General features: G+C 25.4%; 1 protein-coding gene across 1 annotated transcript in view; it reads right to left on the bottom strand.

Moving 5' to 3' along the window:
* Positions 1-21,535, bottom strand: part of LOC100198632 (E3 ubiquitin-protein ligase MIB1) — a 45,793-nt gene that overhangs the window by 18,767 nt on the left and 5,491 nt on the right. Inside the window, exons 2-4 of the mRNA XM_065814674.1 lie at positions 18,238-18,314; positions 6,936-7,167; positions 3,216-3,292 (exon numbers count right to left, since the gene is read on the bottom strand). Coding sequence (XP_065670746.1) covers positions 3,216-3,292; positions 6,936-7,167; positions 18,238-18,314 — 386 coding nt within the window. The remainder of the gene's footprint in view (positions 1-3,215; positions 3,293-6,935; positions 7,168-18,237; positions 18,315-21,535) is intronic.

The raw sequence follows: 21,535 nt of genomic DNA on the forward strand, positions 1-21,535 counted from the left end.
TACTTTACAACTACTTTATAAATCATAAAATTCTTAATAATAACCAGTATGGATATAGAAATGGTCACTCGACAGAGATTACAGTAGTTAAATTAGTTAAGGAAATAGTTAAGGAAATTTTAAATGGGTTAGAATGCAACTACTATACTTTTGGAGTTTTTATTGACTTTAAATGCTTTAAGGGCTTTTAATCCTGTGGACCATGATATTCTTTTTAAAAACTTAGTTATGGAATAAATAATGATTTTAAATGGTTTTTTTCCTATCAAAATAATTGTAAACAAGGTTTATATTATAACTAAACCTGTACCAGACTTTTAAACATTACTTGCAGAATTGCCCAGGGATCTATTCTTGGCCCTTTTTAAAAGATCACTGGGAACCTCATACTGATGAATAACAATGTCATGGGAATTGATTTGGTCATAAACTATTCTTTGGGATACAAGAGATCTCTCTTGTAGATTCTCTACTAATAACGGCTTGTTAACACTGAATCCTTGTTCTATTGAAGATTGGCCGTGAGATAAAATAAAAATGATAACACAGACTTTCCACAATGTTGAATACTTTTGAGTTCTGTGCAAATAGACATCAAGAAATTTATCAACAGAATCAGTTAATTCCATAAAGGACTCAAATTTTTCTCTAAATTGAACACATTCTGCACCAACAAATTCATCATACTGTTATTTTACATCATCTGCATCACCAGTTGAATGCCATTTTAATGCACTTAATCTCTCAGCAAGACCCTTGAATTTCAGAGTGAATACTTCTTTGTTTTGAACCATTTCATTTGGGGACAAAGATGAAGCATTCTTCACTAAAGAATACTTTAATGGGCATCTTTCTTGTAATTTTTGAAATAACATAATGATAATCTGTCTACATTCTTTCTTAAACTCTAATTTCTCTTCTGGTTTACAATGATAGCATCTGTTTCAGTGCTGTTCCTACGTCAATTTAGTCTACTTCAATCTTTGTTAAACTAAATGCTGCTGCAGTTTCTTTTAAAAAGTTTAGTTTATGAATTATTTTCAGCAAATTTTTCTCAACATATTTTCTAAGCTGTTTGATAAAAATGCCACCATAAGTCTGTCTGTTTGAAATAGAACTAGGAATGCTTTTAATTTTTTAGCAAGATCTTTAAAAAACTGCATTTGCAAAGGTACAAACTTGTCAAGATGATCTATAAGAGCTTTATAAGTGATCTAAATGATCTAAAAGAGCTTTATAGGTGATAATTTTGGGACATCTGCTTTTGTACACTGATTCCCAATATTTTATAATTTTAACCATGTTCGGCCATACAACAATTCTTTTAGAAGCTACAGATTCATCTTCTACCCAGCGAGTGACACAATAACTGTAACATAATAATAAATAAATAATTAAAGCTAACTTACTCTTAATTTATTTGCATATATATGTGTGTGTATATATATATATACATATATATATATATATACATATATATATATATATATATATATATATATATACATATATATATATATATATATATATATATATATATATATATATATATATATATATATAATTTACTGCTGTCTGTAAGGCACCATGAACAATGTACAAACTGCAACTCCTCATATTAACTATACTACAATATTCTTTTTCCTGTCTATGTTTATCTAACATTTGCAGAACCTCCTAACTAACATTAGGACCATCCATTGATACTTGAATAAGTTTTCCAAGATCAAACACTTCTGTTGCTTCAATGAGTTTGTCAAATAAATTCTATGAATTAGGGCATCTGAGGAACTTTGAGTCAATATATCTAGCTTATAACACCAAAACTTAAATCCCAGTATCTAATTCCAAAATCCATTTGTTCATTTATGAAGATAACATTTATACTCTCATCATATGACAAAACAAAGATTGGTGATGCTCTGACATCAGAAAAAAGCTGGTCTCGATAATATGGTACTAATCCAAAATTAATAAGGTAAACACATTTTGTTTTGCTTAATGCAAACTTTGATGTTATTGTGCTGTCAGAGAATATGAATTTGAATATTTCATTTAAATTTTAAGCACAATCTTAAAGAAAAATGTGACATTACTACATTCAAGGTCCATATTATTTCTGTCATGGTAACTAGAGCTGAAGATTAAAGATCCTTAATAGTAGGCTGTGCTGATTTATAGCTTATATATTTTTTTGAATTAGGAAAACTTTTATGTTACTTTTATGTCGCTGATAGCTGCTTCGCTGCCAGATTATTTTATCTTGTAAAGAACACAGCCAATTAATTTCCTACAAGTTTTCAGGAACATTTATTTAAATAAAAGTAAAAAAACTTATAAACTACCAGTAAATAATATATCTGCTGCATTATGTATCTTTGCATTAAATTTATGCTTCTTACCAGTTGCATGAGAATCCAAGGCAGATACTTCCATGTTAGAAGTATCAATATCCATTCTGTACCAAATACATCTTGCTTTTTAAGAATTTGAAGTACAAAATTTTACCCAAGAAGAATATTTTTTGTTGTATAGAAATTCTGTTTCAAAATGACAGTTCTTTGTCTTAGGCATTATATTAGTTATATATTATAGTTTATAAATAGTGAGTAGATGTTATAGTAACAGTAAACAAATTTTTTTTTTTGCATTTCAGAAAATACATAAATTCAGTAGAAATCTATGCAATATTAATAATATTTCTGTAGAAGACAAAAACATGATAACAAAATATTGAACTAATTCAAAAAAAAGTTTTCCAGGATTTCCAGGATTTATTGCTAAAAGGGGTGTTTTTCCAGGACCTTTCAAATTCCAGAACATTTCCAGGTTTTCAAGGACCACTGGCCACCCTCTATCATCTAGTATTCTTAATTTTAATCTTTTGCTGAGACATATTAATGTTTGAGTGAATATAAGTATTTTAAAAGATCTTGCAGTCATTAAGACAAAAGAGAAATTGAAAACTTTATATTAGGACAATAATTATTCAAGATTTTTTGACTCACATTTTTTCTGATTCTTTAGAAAATTTTATTTTTATGTACAAAATTTTATTTTTATGTACGAAATTTTATTCTTATGTACAAAATTTTATTTGTATGTACAAAATTTTATTTGTATGATGTAAATTTAGGCATAAAAAAAATGCCTTTTATTGAAAAACCAATAGGGGTGAAATTTCTAAGTAACTGAGCAAACAAAAATAAAAATACCTGTTTCCACTTGGGTAGGAAACTTCTATATTATCATCTTCGTCATAACCTATGACAGTACCAACATTTTCTAATGCCTAAAAAAAATATTAAAAAAAAATAATCTCTTAATAGTTAAAAACAAATCTTTGTAAAAAAACACATAAAAAACCATGATACTTTTGTTTGCTTTATATCTAATAACTTAAACTATATTTTGCAACAAGAAAAACTTTTTTTTCTATTTGACAAGCGAATTGCAGAAGGTTATAAATTTTGGGATAAATAAAGGACACCTATTTATTTTCAAAGAAAAAGTAAATAAATGTTTTAAAATTTAATGATTTATACAGACAAAGAAAAGCAAATTTATTTTTTAATATTTTTTTTTAAATGTAATTCACTTCCCCAAAGCTGAGAGGGCCACTACAGTCGAAGAGGCTACTTTATTTTGGTTATAACCATCTCTCAACTCTTTAACTCTGCAACACAAACCTTGAAAAACAAGGCTGCATGGAGAAATAGGTTAAGCGTGGTACTATCAGAGATGTGGTAAGGATTGAACTTGGAACTTCTTGCTCATGAAGGGAGCGCTCTACCACTACACTACTACTGCGTTATTATAAAAATGAATATCTATATTTAAAAAAAAACACAAAAATAAAAAATCTTCTAATATAGAAGAGTAATGTTATTTTCAACATCTTATTATGTGTTTAATGTATTACATTAAAAAAGCTAGGAAAGATATGACAACAGTATTCTATTAGAGGAGCGGGAAAAAAAACGATAATAGGGTTCCATTAAAGGAGGCAGGAAAAATTGATTACAATATCCAGGGTGTCTGCCGAAATCTTATGATGGATTTCCCTGATTTTTCCCTAATCATGGATCTCTTTTCCCTAATCGTCAACCTCTTTTTCCTGATTTTTATTTTAGTTTTTATGAGCTTTTCCAGACTTAAAAAGGATTGGGGAATAATACATGGAAAAATCATGTAAAGTTATAAGTAATGCATATATTACATTTATCAAAGTATTGTTAGTATGTTGTCTTGTTACTATTGTTATTAAAGTACATTTAAAATTTAATCAAAGTTAAATGTAAAAATGGTATGTTTTTATTGACTCTATAAACTGATTTGATAAAAAGCATTCAGAACAAAATAAACTGAATTACACAAGTAATGTAAAAGTAAAATATAAAGCTAAAATCAATATATATTTAAAAGATGAACATACCAAATGGTTCAGAAAAAATAATACTGAAAGAACAATAAAATTTTAAACAAAATTTTTATTTCTTGTTAAAAAGATTAAAAAAGTATTTCCAACTAGATACTAAAAATCTTTTCAAAAATAAATAATATCTTATATAATATGCTTTTTAAGTATTTATATAAGTTTAGATTTTATTGCATATAAATAATAATAAACTAATATTTAAAATTTAAAAGTTCTTTATTTTTCTTAAATAATAATTCAATTGTTTTATCTAATTTTTTAATCTCTTCTTTCTTCTTTTTCCTCTCTTCAAGAATAACTTTTGCTTTAATAGCATAAATATGAGCTTTTTCAGCATCATTTGCAGCTTTCACAAGAATTGCTTCTGAATCACTTTTTAGTGTTTTTTTACTTTTAGAAACAATCTTTTCTAAATATCTCTTGAATTCGGTATTTACCTCATCCCCACCTTTTGGGGTAACCCAATGCAATTAAATCAAGTTATCAACCAAATCACTTATCCTTTCCTTTGCCATTTTTTTATTGCACATTATTTCTGGGTCGATACATTTTACATTTTACACAATGGCATATTTCAAAGACAATATTTCCACAAACTTACATGTCAACTACTGTAGAAAACATGCAACTGTAGTTGAAAGCATAAATATCTTTTGTAGCGATTTCAAGATTTGATTTTTTATTCTTTATAACAGTGCTGGCACCACATCCAATATCTGGCTTTTTTAAATAGTTTTTTTCTTTTGTAAAATCCAATTTGCAAAAGCTATTTGCAGTTTTAAATTGATCTAAAATATCAGCTATAATGAACTTTGACATCATCTCTTTTAATAGTCGATAAAGGTCGTCATATAAAAATGTCATCATAGGTTTAGCATATTGATATATGGTTAAAAAGGATTGCATATTATGAGCTATATGAGCAAAGAAATAAAATTTTGCTAAAATTAAAGGATCCTTAGTAGCAGATAAAAAGATTTAGTCACTCATGCACAAAGGCTGCTTACTCTTTGGTAGAGATTCTCAAAACCTACATATTTTACAAATGCTCTCCCAAATATTAACAGTCACCTTTTCATCATCACTCCATCAAGTACCACAAAAGGAAGAGGAAATTGATTACTTTCAATCACAACAGTAAAGCCTTCCCGCCTGGCAGGAGGATCATGGGAGAGTTTATAAAGGGCTTTTAAAATCTTTTTGATGCCCTGGTCTGTTTTGTTTTCCCCGGTTTTGGATGATAGGTGAATCAAATGAAGACCACAAGATCCAGTTGGAATTAGTTTGGTAATGTCATTTTTGGCACAATAGTTTTCTATTCAGAGTAGAAGGCCCAATTTGCATTTAGGTCATCCATAGATACTTTAATAAGTTTAGTTTTATTCAAAGATTTCAAACCCAATAAAAAATTATCCAAGAGATTTCTACTTCAACTATGTCCAATAAAGGTTGAGCCTAGGCAATGAGTACAAGCACAGTTTAAAACACTATCCCAATAATTAACAACAAGATCCATCTGCCCCATTTGAACAACTGAGTTAAGACTTTCATCGAAAGAAACAGCCTAAAAGCTTGGCTTATCTATATCTCTAATAAGAACTGATTGAAAATGAGGAGCTATTCCAAAATTTATCCAATTTTGTCTTTCTTTTTTCTTGTCTTTATTTTCTCTATTATGATCTTGTTCATTATTTAATTTACCTAAACTTGTTCTAGTCTAAAGAAAAGAAAATCAACTGAATAACATCAAATAGTTAGCTACTAATTAGTACTAGTTAGTAACTAAAAGCTACTAATCAAGCTAAAAAAATATTTTCTTAGATTTAAACTGTTACAAAAAAAAAGACTCATAATTAAAGACCTTCTAAAATAAGATAAGTAATAAAAACCCTGGTTTTTCCCCTGATTTTTCTAAAATTTGACCTAACTTCCCTGATTTTCCCCTGATTTTTTGAAGACATCTAAATTCCCTGACTTTTGCCTAATTACCCTGATCTGACACCCTGAATATCCCATTAAAGGTACTTAGACCTTGTTATTAGATTTTAAGGCATGACAGAAAAGCATAAATTATATAAAATGTTAAAAAATTATAGAAACTTTGATTAGGTAACTCATCGCATAAATTTTTATCTCAATAAGTATTAGGTTTCAATAGCAGAAATTTTACCTGGTGCCTGTAATAAAAAAACTGTGATGTTTCATGAAAATATTTCAATTTACACTTTAAATAAATCGATTTGAATATTTTTAGTTAATAAAATATATAAAAATCATATATCATGTAAAATATGAATTTTTTACACTTTATTCAATTAAATATTATTTATAATTTTTATAATTTAAAAATTTTTATTTTATATTGCTTTTGTATTGCTAACTGTATTAAAATTTTATTTCAAGTACATTATTAAAATGGAAATTAAGAAGACTAAGAAATAATAAATATTTTTCTTTAACCAAGTGATATATTTCATAAACATAAAAAAAAATTTACTTCTTGCATACTGTTGTCCCATCCACCATGACCAACTTGAAATTTTTTCAAAGATTTTGGATCAATCATTACTTCCACAAAATCACCAGGTTTCCAGTATCCAACCACCTGAGATATAGTTTCAACTGGATAATCTTGTGAAGCTGAATTCGATTTAACATCAAATGACTTTATTTTTTTTGTTACAGAAATTGTTTTTCTGGTTTCAAAAACAAATGGATTAAATGTCCATCTAAAAGGAAAATGTTTCAGAGTATGTATAACAAATACATTTAGAGTATACAAATGTAATCTAAACAAAGGATTTTACACCTTTAATACACCCTGTTACACCTCTATTACATCCTTAACTTAAACCCAAAGAACTTTATAATTAATGGTAAAAACCTCTCTTTTCTTATAAAAAAACACAACAAAAAAACAAAAAAAATTCTACATCAAATAGGGAGGTTTTTGTAAATGGAGAACTTAGAAATGTCACCACTATAATTTTTTTTGTCTTTCATAACTTTTAATAGAAAACTAATAAACTTTAAAACTTTTTTCTGTTTAATAGCAAAAAAAAGATGTTTGTAAACAAATGTTTCTAAACAAATGTTTAATCAAAAAAATAGGGTTTATTTAAAAATATATGGTTTATTTTTAAAAAAAAGGGTTTATTTAAAAAAAAAAGTATATTTAAAAAAAATAGGGTTTATTTAAAAAAAAAATAGGGTTTATTTAAAAAAAAAAAATTATTTTTAAAAAAATAGGGTTTAGAAAAGTACGTTTAACAATCAACAATAAGCATTAGTTTTCAGTTATATTTTCATTCTTTTTTTTTCTTCTTTCTTTTATAAAGTTGAAAATTCTTTTTAAAAATATTTAAAATAAAATTTATTTTCTTATAAAAAAATCTTGAACATTCTGTTTAATTTTTATCCCAAAATATTTAAACCAAAAATTAAGAATTTAGGATAACTTTTCAATCCTACACAAGACATTGGAAAGTTGAGTAAAAGGTTGCCCAAGTATTGCATAACATTAATTATTATTTTTCTTTCTCAGAGAGGTTAATGCAACATCTTCATTTAAGACCTAAAAATAATTCTGCAAAACTTCATTTAAGACCTAAAAATAATTCTGCAAAACTTCATTTAAGACCTAAAAATAATTCTGCAAAACTTCATTTAAGACCTAAAAATAATTCTGCAAAACTTCATTTAAGACCTAAAAATAATTCTGCAAAACTTCATTTAAGACCTAAAAATAATTCTGCAAAACTTCATTTAAGACCTAAAAATAATTCTGCAAAACTTCATTTAAGACCTAAAAATAATTCTGCAAAACTTCATTTAAGACCTAAAAATAATTCTGCAAAACTTGGCTAATTTAAAACTATTTGTACATAACCCACAAAAAATTCAAATATTGATAAATTTACAATTAATTACATTGCAAAAAAAGTATTTTTTGGTTTGCTAAAAATTTATTTCAATTAAACTTTTTGTGTAATATACTTTGAAGCTACGATGATGTTTTTTAACAACTTGAATTATTTGTTTTCTCTCTGCTGGTTGGAAACATTTGTCTTTGATGTCTCCTATAAGAAAGATTGCATACAGTTTTTTTTGCAAAGTTGAAATCTTCAAAGTTATTTCAATTGAGTAATTTTAATAGACTAGATAGCAACCACATCTTTTCACAAACAAAAAAATGTAAATAAAGATTTTTCTTTGTTGCTTGAAATAATAATAGAAGACTTCACTTTTTAACAAGAGAACAAGTTTTGGTATTTTTATAAAAAAACCAAGACCTAAATTACTGAAAAAACTTTATATTATATATAATATTACATATAGAGTAAAATATAGTATATTGTATAATGTTGTATAAATATTGTATAAATAAAAAATACTTTATATTTATAACATACATAATATATTGATCTTTTCATAGAGTTTATAAAACACACGCAAAACACAAAAGAGCTACTAAAAGATTCTTTTGATTTTAGAACAAAAGAAACAAAAGTGGTTTAAAACTTGATCTTTTAATGATAAGTTTTGTTAATAACGAACATTATATTCCAAAAATTAGTTCAAATTGTCAGATTGGTATTTTTTTACTTAAAGTTATTTTTTTGAGCTAATTTAAAGTGTTCGTATTACCAAGTGCAAAGAATGTTAGTTTTTTGGGTTTTGCTAAAAAAAATGGAATAGTAATTATATTAACCTCACATTAGTTGCAGCTTGTTTTTGCAACTCATACCTCACATTAGTTGCAGCCATTTGTTATTTATATAATTAGTGGCAGTGTGATTTACGTGGTGTCAATAGAGTTGTAGAAAATGTCTTACTATAAAAATGATTTATCTTTTAACTCTTTTTTAAAATCTGGTTTGTTTACCTTTGTCTTTGTAATTTTTCTTCTTTTGCCCCAATATGTTAGGCAAAATGAGACAGTAGGTGTAGGTGTTGCCAATAAATGATCTCTAGAAAGCTAAACATTTTGGAACCAAAAATGTTGTTTGCAAGATTCTAATTTTATGTTGAACAAATTTTGTAAATTTTTTAAGTGTAATACAAAGAGTGAATTAAATTCACATACACAGTGTGTGAATTTAAAGTATATTTTATCATTCATTTTTGCACATTTTTATCTTGGTAATAATTTGTGTTTAGCTTTATATTCATCCGCTTTGAAAGTGGATAGAAACATAACGAGACCATTAGGGTGCATAGTTAAGAAATTTAAGGTTTAAGTTTACTATCAGAATACCCCAAAAAAGTTAATAAAAATATAAAATATAGATGTCTGGACACCTCATTTCCATCTTCAAAAAAATCTGAAAATCTATTTTTAGAAAATTGACAGTGAAAATATGTCAAAAAAGTCTTCTTTTTTTTTTCTTTTCAAAACTTAAAACATAGACAGAAGTTTAAAATATAATAAATAAAATGTCCATATACTAACTTAACTCAAGCACTTGAGTTTCAATCACTTTAGTTTCAATCACTTTAGTTTTGTATTTGTACATTAACATCTACTCTAATTATTGAAAAAACATTTTTTGAGAAATTTTTTGTACTTTATATCATACAATTTTTTTTTCATTTTAGCTATTTAATATATTAAACACTATGGCTCCTCTGCACTCTAAAAAGAGTGGAGAATATAATTTTAAACGAGATCATAAACTTTTTCAAAAGATCATCTGCGGTTGCTGTCTTGAAAAAAAACAAACAAATGCATTCCATGGAATAAAATTTGCAAGGTCTAGTTCAAGTTTTCTGTAAGTCTGAGTATTCACTGAAAGTTTCCACCTAACCTACAGGATTATGCCCAGGTTGTAAAAAAAACTTATATCTCTGTAAAACGTGTTTCAGGCTCAGTTACTCTTGAGTGAAAACTGATTTATTTAGCTTAAAAACTTCTAGAGACTGCTCAATATTATGCAGTACGTGCAGTCTAGGAGGAAATAAATTTTTTAGTAAAGTTATAAAACAGGGATCTAGTTCAACACTGAAACTTTGCCAAACATGCTTATGTGAAATTGCTAGGTAAATCCCACATATGCTCACCTTATAGGACTAACAAAAATCTTGTTGAGAGCAAAATTTCTAAAGTTTCTAAAAAAGTAAAGGAACAAGTAGCTTCATTTCTTTTAAAAGAAATTTATTCTCTGATCAAGAGTAGAATTTTAAAAGAAATTTATACTCTGATCAAGAGTAGAATTTTAAAAGAAATTTATACTCTGATCAAGAGTAGAATTTTAAAAGAAATTTATACTCTGATCAAGAGTAGAATTTTAAAAGAAATTTATACTCTGATCAAGAGTAGAATTTTAAAAGAAATTTATACTCTGATCAAGAGTAGAATTTTAAAAGAAATTTATACTCTGATCAAGAGTAGAATTTTAAAAGAAATTTATACTCTGATCAAGAGTAGAATTTTAAAAGAAATTTATACTCTGATCAAGAGAAGAATTTTAAAAGAAATTTATACTCTGATCAAGAGTAGAATTTTAAAAGAAATTTATACTCTGATCAAGAGAAGAATTTTAAAAGAAATTTATACTCTGATCAAGAGAAGAATTTTAAAAGAAATATATACTCTGATCAAGAGTAGAATTTTAAAAGAAATTTATACTCTGATCAAGAGTAAAATTTTAAAAGAAATTTATACTCTGATCAAGAGTAGAATTTTAAAAGAAATTTATACTCTGATCAAGAGTAGAATTTTAAAAGAAATTTATACTCTGATCAAGAGAAGAATTTTAAAAGAAATATATACTCTGATCAAGAGTAGAATTTTAAAAGAAATTTATACTCTGATCAAGAGTAGAATTTTAAAAGAAATTTATACTCTGATCAAGAGTAGAATTTTAAAAGAAATTTATACTCTGATCAAGAGTAGAATTTTAAAAGAAATTTAAACTCTGATCAAGAGTAGAATTTTAAAAGAAATTTATACTCTGATCAAGAGTAGAATTTTAAAAAGAAATTTATACTCTGATCAAGAGTAGAATTTTAAAAGAAATTTATACTCTGATCAAGAGTAGAATTTTAAAAGAAATTTATACTCTGATCAAGAGTAGAATTTTAAAAGAAATTTAAACTCTGATCAAGAGTAGAATTTTAAAAGAAATTTATACTCTGATCAAGAGTAGAATTTTAAAAGAAATTTATACTCTGATCAAGAGTAGAATTTTAAAAGAAATTTATACTCTGATCAAGAGTAGAATTTTAAAAGAAATTTATACTCTGATCAAGAGTAGAATTTTAAAAGAAATTTATACTCTGATCAAGAGAAGAATTTTAAAAGAAATTTATACTCTGATCAAGAGTAGAATTTTAAAAGAAATTTATACTCTGATCAAGAGTAGAATTTTAAAAGAAATTTATACTCTGATCAAGAGTAGAATTTTAAAAGAAATTTATACTCTGATCAAGAGTAGAATTTTAAAAGAAATTTATACTCTGATCAAGAGTAGAATTTTAAAAGAAATTTATACTCTGATCAAGAGTAGAATTTTAAAAGAAATTTATACTCTGATCAAGAGTAGAATTTTAAAAGAAATTTATACTCTGATCAAGAGTAGAATTTTAAAAGAAATTTATACTCTGATCAAGAGTAGAATTTTAAAAGAAATTTATACTCTGATCAAGAGTAGAATTTTAAAAGAAATTTATACTCTGATCAAGAGTAGAATTTTAAAAGAAATTTATACTCTGATCAAGAGTAGAATTTTAAAAGAAATTTATACTCTGATCAAGAGAAGAATTTTAAAAGAAATTTATACTCTGATCAAGAGAAGAATTTTAAAAGAAATATATACTCTGATCAAGAGTAGAATTTTAAAAGAAATTTATACTCTGATCAAGAGTAGAATTTTAAAAGAAATTTATACTCTGATCAAGAGTAGAATTTTAAAAGAAATTTATACTCTGATCAAGAGTAGAATTTTAAAAGAAATTTATACTCTGATCAAGAGTAGAATTTTAAAAGAAATTTATCCTCTGATCAAGAGTAGAATTTTAAAAGAAATTTATACTCTGATCAAGAGTAGAATTTTAAAAGAAATTTAAACTCTGATCAAGAGTAGAATTTTAAAAGAAATTTATACTCTGATCAAGAGTAGAATTTTAAAAGAAATTTATACTCTGATCAAGAGTAGAATTTTAAAAGAAATTTATTCTCTGATCAAGAGTAGAATTTTAAAAGAAATTTATACTCTGATCAAGAGTAGAATTTTAAAAGAAATTTATACTCTGATCAAGAGTAGAATTTTAAAAGAAATTTATACTCTGATCAAGAGTAGAATTTTAAAAGAAATTTATACTCTGATCAAGAGTAGAATTTTAAAAGAAATTTAAACTCTGATCAAGAGTAGAATTTTAAAAGAAATTTATACTCTGATCAAGAGAAGAATTTTAAAAGAAATTTATACTCTGATCAAGAGTAGAATTTTAAAAGAAATTTATACTCTGATCAAGAGTAGAATTTTAAAAGAAATTTATACTCTGATCAAGAGTAGAATTTTAAAAGAAATTTATACTCTGATCAAGAGTAGAATTTTAAAAGAAATTTATACTCTGATCAAGAGTAGAATTTTAAAAGAAATTTATACTCTGATCAAGAGTAGAATTTTAAAAGAAATTTATACTCTGATCAAGAGTAGAATTTTAAAAGAAATTTATACTCTGATCAAGAGAAGAATTTTAAAAGAAATTTATACTCTGATCAAGAGAAGAATTTTAAAAGAAATTTATACTCTGATCAAGAGAAGAATTTTAAAAGAAATTTATACTCTGATCAAGAGAAGAATTTTAAAAGAAATTTATACTCTGATCAAGAGTAGAATTTTAAAAGAAATTTATACTCTGATCAAGAGTAGAATTTTAAAAGAAATTTATACTCTGATCAAGAGTAGAATTTTAAAAGAAATTTATACTCTGATCAAGAGTAGAATTTTAAAAGAAATTTATACTCTGATCAAGAGTAGAATTTTAAAAGAAATTTAAACTCTGATCAAGAGTAGAATTTTAAAAGAAATTTATACTCTGATCAAGAGTAGAATTTTAAAAGAAATTTATACTCTGATCAAGAGTAGAATTTTAAAAGAAATTTATACTCTGATCAAGAGTAGAATTTTAAAAGAAATTTAAACTCTGATCAAGAGTAGAATTTTAAAAGAAATTTATACTCTGATCAAGAGTAGAATTTTAAAAGAAATTTATACTCTGATCAAGAGTAGAATTTTAAAAGAAATTTATACTCTGATCAAGAGAAGAATTTTAAAAGAAATTTATACTCTGATCAAGAGTAGAATTTTAAAAGAAATTTATACTCTGATCAAGAGTAGAATTTTAAAAGAAATTTATACTCTGATCAAGAGTAGAATTTTAAAAGAAATTTATACTCTGATCAAGAGTAGAATTTTAAAAGAAATTTATACTCTGATCAAGAGTAGAATTTTAAAAGAAATTTAAACTCTGATCAAGAGTAGAATTTTAAAAGAAATTTATACTCTGATCAAGAGTAGAATTTTAAAAGAAATTTATACTCTGATCAAGAGTAGAATTTTAAAAGAAATTTATACTCTGATCAAGAGTAGAATTTTAAAAGAAATTTATACTCTGATCAAGAGTAGAATTTTAAAAGAAATTTATACTCTGATCAAGAGAAGAATTTTAAAAGAAATTTATACTCTGATCAAGAGTAGAATTTTAAAAGAAATTTATACTCTGATCAAGAGTAGAATTTTAAAAGAAATTTATACTCTGATCAAGAGTAGAATTTTAAAAGAAATTTATACTCTGATCAAGAGTAGAATTTTAAAAGAAATTTATACTCTGATCAAGAGTAGAATTTTAAAAGAAATTTATACTCTGATCAAGAGTAGAATTTTAAAAGAAATTTATACTCTGATCAAGAGTAGAATTTTAAAAGAAATTTATACTCTGATCAAGAGTAGAATTTTAAAAGAAATTTATACTCTGATCAAGAGTAGAATTTTAAAAGAAATTTAAACTCTGATCAAGAGTAGAATTTTAAAAGAAATTTATACTCTGATCAAGAGTAGAATTTTAAAAGAAATTTATACTCTGATCAAGAGTAGAATTTTAAAAGAAATTTATACTCTGATCAAGAGTAGAATTTTAAAAGAAATTTATACTCTGATCAAGAGTAGAATTTTAAAAGAAATTTATACTCTGATCAAGAGAAGAATTTTAAAAGAAATTTATACTCTGATCAAGAGTAGAATTTTAAAAGAAATTTATACTCTGATCAAGAGTAGAATTTTAAAAGAAATTTATACTCTGATCAAGAGTAGAATTTTAAAAGAAATTTATACTCTGATCAAGAGTAGAATTTTAAAAGAAATTTATACTCTGATCAAGAGTAGAATTTTAAAAGAAATTTATACTCTGATCAAGAGAAGAATTTTAAAAGAAATTTATACTCTGATCAAGAGTAGAATTTTAAAAGAAATTTATACTCTGATCAAGGGTAGAATTTTAAAAGAAATTTATACTCTGATCAAGAGTAGAATTTTAAAAGAAATTTATACTCTGATCAAGGGTAGAATTTTAAAAGAAATTTATACTCTGATCAAGAGTAGAATTTTAAAAGAAATTTATACTCTGATCAAGAGTAGAATTTTAAAAGAAATTTATACTCTGATCAAGAGTAGAATTTTAAAAGAAATTTATACTCTGATCAAGAGTAGAATTTAGGAACTTAAACTATTCTCAGAACAGGTAAAAAAATACTTAAAAATAATAATGATAAAGATTCTTTTAATAAATAATTATCTTATTCTAAATAATTATCTTATTTTAAATTATATTATATTAAGGAGGTAAATGTATTCATGTTACACTTGGTATCATAAAATAAAATAAAAAGAGACTTGGTTTACGTTAAAGATATTACAAAATTTTTGGATTTTGTAATGTAAATATAGAAAGCAGGATCCAAAATATATGTTTGTAAAAACTGGGATAGATTTAGGTAACTATGTTATTTTAATTCCATTTTATAACAGAATTATTTAATTTTATTAATTATCGTTTTAAAAGCGTATATAATATATTAAATTATAAATATATATCATAAATATGACATATTACAGTCCTTTCTCTTTATACTACAGTTTCTCTCTCTCTCTTCATATGTGTGTGTGTGTGTGTGTGTGTGTGTGTGTGTGTGTGTGTGTGTGTGTGTGTGTGTATATATATATATATATACATACATATATATACATATATACATATATATGTACATATATATACATATATATATATGTATATATGTACATATATATATATATATATATATATACATACATATATATACATATATATACATATATATATATATATATGTATATATGTACATATATATATATATATATATATATATATATATATATGTATATATATATATATATATATATATATATATATATATATATATATATATATATATATATATATATATATATATATATAGGTAGAGGATTTTAGTAAATTTGTTTGACCCTACGAAAGACAGGGCATAAGATAGCAGTTTGCTAAGAATTTCCATGTGTTTTATAATTATTCTACATATGGTGCAGGTACTATTTTAAGAAATGGATTTTTTTTCACCCAATAATATGTTTTTATTCATTCAATAATATGCTCTGGAGAGCTTAGAACATTTTAGTCTTTAAATGTTCATTATAAAAAGTATTCATCTGCAGGATATCCATTGAAAATTATGAATAAATATAGGGTATCTGTATTTTAATAAACAAGTACAAAGCACATTATAATAAATTCAAATTTTATCATTTATCCCAAAGTTATTGTTTGTGATTAATGGATAAAAAAACTTATCTCAATATACTCAGAATGTCATCAATCCTTGTCTACTCAAGATAGAGGATAAATCCTTAACTATAATAAAAGATGTTCCCTTACCAGAACTTCACCTTGGGATGGGATTTGTTATCCATATGGCATCATTTATAATGCAACTTTGGTCTAAATTTATCAATTGGGTAATGAGCATTGGATGCCTTCAGTAAAGGTACCACAGAGGAACATATGAAGAAAACACATGTAGAGAAATACCTAAAAGTTGTGACCAACTTTAGCTGATAATACCTGTTAAACTGTGCCCTTTCTTGGAAACAATGAGAAAGTTTAATAAGGCTGTTCATGGTGTCTTTGGCTATGAACTAGACCCAAACTATTCAGTTTGGATTAGAAGTTTTACTCAAAGTTACAAGGATGCGCAAGACTAGAGAGGTAATTGTAGTATTCTTTAAAAATTTTAATCTAAGTTATTGATTTACAATTTAAAAGTATGTTTATTTAGTTTTTAGGTAAACAGCTCACAGTTACCTTGAAGGTACATGCTTTAACTGCTTATCTGGAAGCAATTGTTGGTGTGAGCGGCCTCTCTTGGAGAGTTTAATAAGCAAAAAATGTTATAAACATGTTTGCGGTCTCACAGTATAGCTTAAAACATAAGGAAAAGAGCAAAAGAACTGCCAAAGTCTTCAGTTCAAAGAATTTATAAATCATTGAACATATATAGCAGAAACAATATTAAAACCATGTTGAAATGTCTAAAAAAAAATTTTAGTAAATAAAATTTATTTTTTAAATATTTTATTTGGTATTTATTATATAACGTTATTATATATTAGTAATACCTAGTAAAATTTTGTTAAAACAATTGGGGCACTATAGATTTAAAAAGATTTTTTAGGGAAGGGGGGGGGGCTCATAGCTCTAGCCATGGCACTGTGTGGCATACTATGTTTCTAAACTAATTTCAAGCAGATGTAACGTTTTTTAACCTATCTAAAGCAACATTAAAGAGCTTGAAAAGTTAGTATATGAACATGTGCATTTTATTTTTTAATTTTACCTTTAAAATGACTTTTTGGCAGATTTTCAATTTTAATTTTCTAAAAATATGATACCTCTCAGATTTTTCTGATGATAAAAATTTGTTTGGGGTACTTTGATAGTAAACTTAAACCTTAAATTTCTGAACTGTGGGTGGTTCAAAAAACAATATTTTTGAAAAATATCTGCAGCTCACACCTTAATGTGTACTATATGATAAAATAACACTAGATTTAAAATTTTTTTTAATAAAAAATATCTTTAGTGGTGCCTCAAGAACCTTAAACATTTAATGTCCATAATAATAATAAAAAAAAAGTTTTTCAAAAGTATGTCTTGTTGAGTCTCAAAAGAAGCGAAATTATATAAAAACTTCAAAAATAATAATTCCTTTATAAAAAAACATTGATATAAAAAACTAAAAAAACATTGATATAAAAAACTAAAAAAACTTTGTAAAAACGCGTATTTTTTATTTTTAGTTAAAAAAAAGTGTCATTTTTTAGGCAGCAAAATCTAGTTAGTAATTAAATCTAATTTGGCTAAGAGTGATGGCTTGAGGTCTATTGTGACTAATGCGTGCTTTTGATCAATTGAAATCCATTCTGTAGGTCTTACGTCTAGCTCTGATGTGCGAGCCCATAAGCACAAGAAGTGAGTGTGTTTAGCTTTCATTCACCCGATTTGAAAGTGTAAAAAAACATAATGAGTAATAATAAAGAATAATTGTTATTTACAAAAATCTTTTAATGTTTCTTTTGTGTTGATCAAAGATTTTAATATAGAAAAATAAATAAAAATAAATTCTGCACACAAGCTCCCCCAAACTGTTTTAAAATGCACTACTTGAGGATTTATTTATACTAGCATAATCTGATTTTTAATTACCAAAGAATTTAATTTTATGATACCTGTTCCCACTAGGATAAGAAACTTCAATATCTCCATCATCATTAAATCCACTTACTATACCAAGATTTGTGAATGACTAAATTGTAAATTATAAGTAGTATTATAATTAGTACAAAAGTCCTTGATACAAATTATAAAAACAATTTAAAATCTTAATAAATTAGTGATCCACGAGAATTCGGTTTAAATTTTGGCCAGAAAATTAATTTGAACCAATAATAAAATTAAAAAAAAAAATTAAATTTGGTAAAAACAAGATTTTAGTTAAAAAATATACCAAAAGCCAAAATTTAAATTGGTTGATTTTAAATTTTATTTTTAATTAAAAAAATATATTTTTAAGGCAATTTTCACAAAATAATGAAAAATTTTTTCAAATGAAATTTTAAACCCATCATTCACTAAATATTAAATTTTTTAGTCAGTAAATACCTCGTATCTATCTGCTTTTTAAAAATATGAAAAGCACATATAATCAAACCATTGCAGTGCACATAATAATTTGAGTCTTGCACATCTGATTATGTTTTGGTTTGAATAGTTGAATAGAAAGGTGAAGAAGAAAAATATTTCTTTTAGTTGTTTTTATAGATTTTTCTATGAGTAAATTTATTATCTTTATTATTTATTTATGATTGCAAAACTCATTACCATCATCTCAGTATCATCATCTCTCAACTCAATATCATCATCTCTATATCTCAACTCTCAACTATATCTCATCTCTCATCAACTATATCTCATCTCAACTATATCTCATCAATCTATATCTAACATCATAACTATATCTCATCTCTTATCAACTATATCTCATCTCTCAACTCAATATCATCATCTCTAATTTCGATATTGAAATACCCGAAATTTTGTTTTATTTTAATATGCTGTATTTTCTGTTTTAGTAGACCACAATATTATGTACATAAATGCATACATACATGCATACATACATACATACATACATACATACATACATACATACATACATACATACATACATACATACATACATAAATACATACATACATACATACATACATACATACATACATACATACATACATACATACATACATCATCATACATACATACATACATACATACATACATACATACATACATACATACATACATACATACATACATACATACATACATACATACATACATACATACATACATACATACATACATACATACATACATACATACATACATACATACATACATACATACATACATACATACATACATACATACATACATACATACATACATACATACATACATACATACATACATACATACATACCTACATACATATATATATATATATATATATATATATATATATATATATATATATATATATATATATATATATATATATATATATATACATATATACAGGGTGTTAGCTAGGAAAAAAATGTACACAGCATTTTTGAAATATTGGGAACTTAAGGGCGGCAAATTGAAAAAAAAAAATGATCATTGCATTACAACATTTAAAAAAATTTTGAGCAACTTAAGGAGACACATATATAAAACTATTTGTCATTTTTTAGATACATCTTTGAAATTATTTTTTAGATACATCTTTGAAATTATTTTTTTTTTGGGTGGGTTATTTTTATTTATTTAAAAAAAGTTTATTTAGAATTATTCAACTTGTTTCATTCTGAGCAACCTTCTTAAGTTTTTTCATATTTAAATCACTTCTTTCATTGTGCGATTTAGAGAAAACAAGAATGAAAGACAATTGATTTTCTTTATGGTGGTTCTTGGGCTGATGCCTTTCATTACTTCACTGGTACTTTCACCTTCTACATCTCCTACCACACCTCATTTCACCCCATTGTTTTCACCTTCTCATGTGGCTGCTATTTTTAATCAAAATCTTTTATCTATTTCACAAAAACAACTTGAGAAACAATCTTGAGAACAAATTTATATTTATTGTTGTGAGAAATCAATTTAAAAAGGTGCTGTCTGATGTTAAGCTCCAATATTTGCATTAATTTTTCTTTCCTTACACATTAATGCTTTGGGCTTCTTTCCTATTTTCATGTTTTCCTGATTATTTAATAACTTAAAGTTTTTTAAGACCTCTGTCAACTGTTTTCTTTCTCTTTAAAGATATTCTTTGTTTTCTGGTAACTCCTAACATAAATTGTGGCTGCTTGCAGCCATCTTATGAGTGAATTAGTTTGATAAAAAAAAAGATCAGATATTAATGTCAAAGCGGGGTGGTAGTCAGGTTTCCCGAACTCTGTGGTAGCTCTCAAAGAGGCTGATTCCATCAACAGCTGTAAAGTATTAGTGTACTAAGAGTGCCATGTTGCACATAGATGGTGTGCTTGTTTGTACTTTTGGTGTGCATTGTTGAGGCCACATTTGGAGCCCTTTGTTATGGCTTAGGATTTCTTAATAGTAATGAGGCAATTATTTGGACTATTAGATAGTATAATATATATGTGCTCTGAGTCAAGTTCTTTAACCAATTTAAAAAATGAATAAATCAAAAACTATAAAACACAAAAAACCATCGTCATCACCAAGTTTTCTAGATCTATCATTTACTAATATTCATGTCCTTCAAAGTAACTTTTCTTCTGTTAAGTCTTATCTCTTGCAAAGTTCACCAGACCTACATGCATTTTGTGAGACTAATTTGAGTTCAGCTATCAAGTCTTGTGATCTTAGTGTTGAAGGCATGGCTTACTATATAACAGGCCTTGCCAATGCGTTGCTTGCGTAAAAAACTGGAGGCAAGTTTTATATTTGAAAAACTAGAAAGCAGTTTAGCAAAATAAATACAGGGGTGGTTTTTTGTAGCAATAATAATTATATAACATTAATAAACTATTATTATAAAATTAACAAAATAATTTTCATTTAAAATTTTATTTAATAAAATTAATTTAAGTTGAATATATATATATATATATATATATATATATATATATATATATATATATATATATATATATATATATATATATATATATATATATATATATATATATATATATGCATAAATTTAATATTTGCATAAAATTTACAATAACCAAACACCCGTCATTATTTTAATTAACTTCCAAATTTTAAAAAAAAGTTAGTTGAGAGGTGAAGAAATGGTTTGTTGATGTTGTGTAACAAATTGCAATGGCAATTATAATCCTCAGAAACATTGAAGAACATAAAACATTGGATTGTTATAATACCAAGAGATAATGTTCCTGATACAAATAATGCCGTAGTATGTGAAAGACATTGGCAAAAAATTTATTCAAC

Source organism: Hydra vulgaris, chromosome 12 (genome assembly GCF_038396675.1).
Source record: "Hydra vulgaris chromosome 12, alternate assembly HydraT2T_AEP".
Lineage (NCBI taxonomy): Eukaryota > Metazoa > Cnidaria > Hydrozoa > Anthoathecata > Hydridae > Hydra > Hydra vulgaris.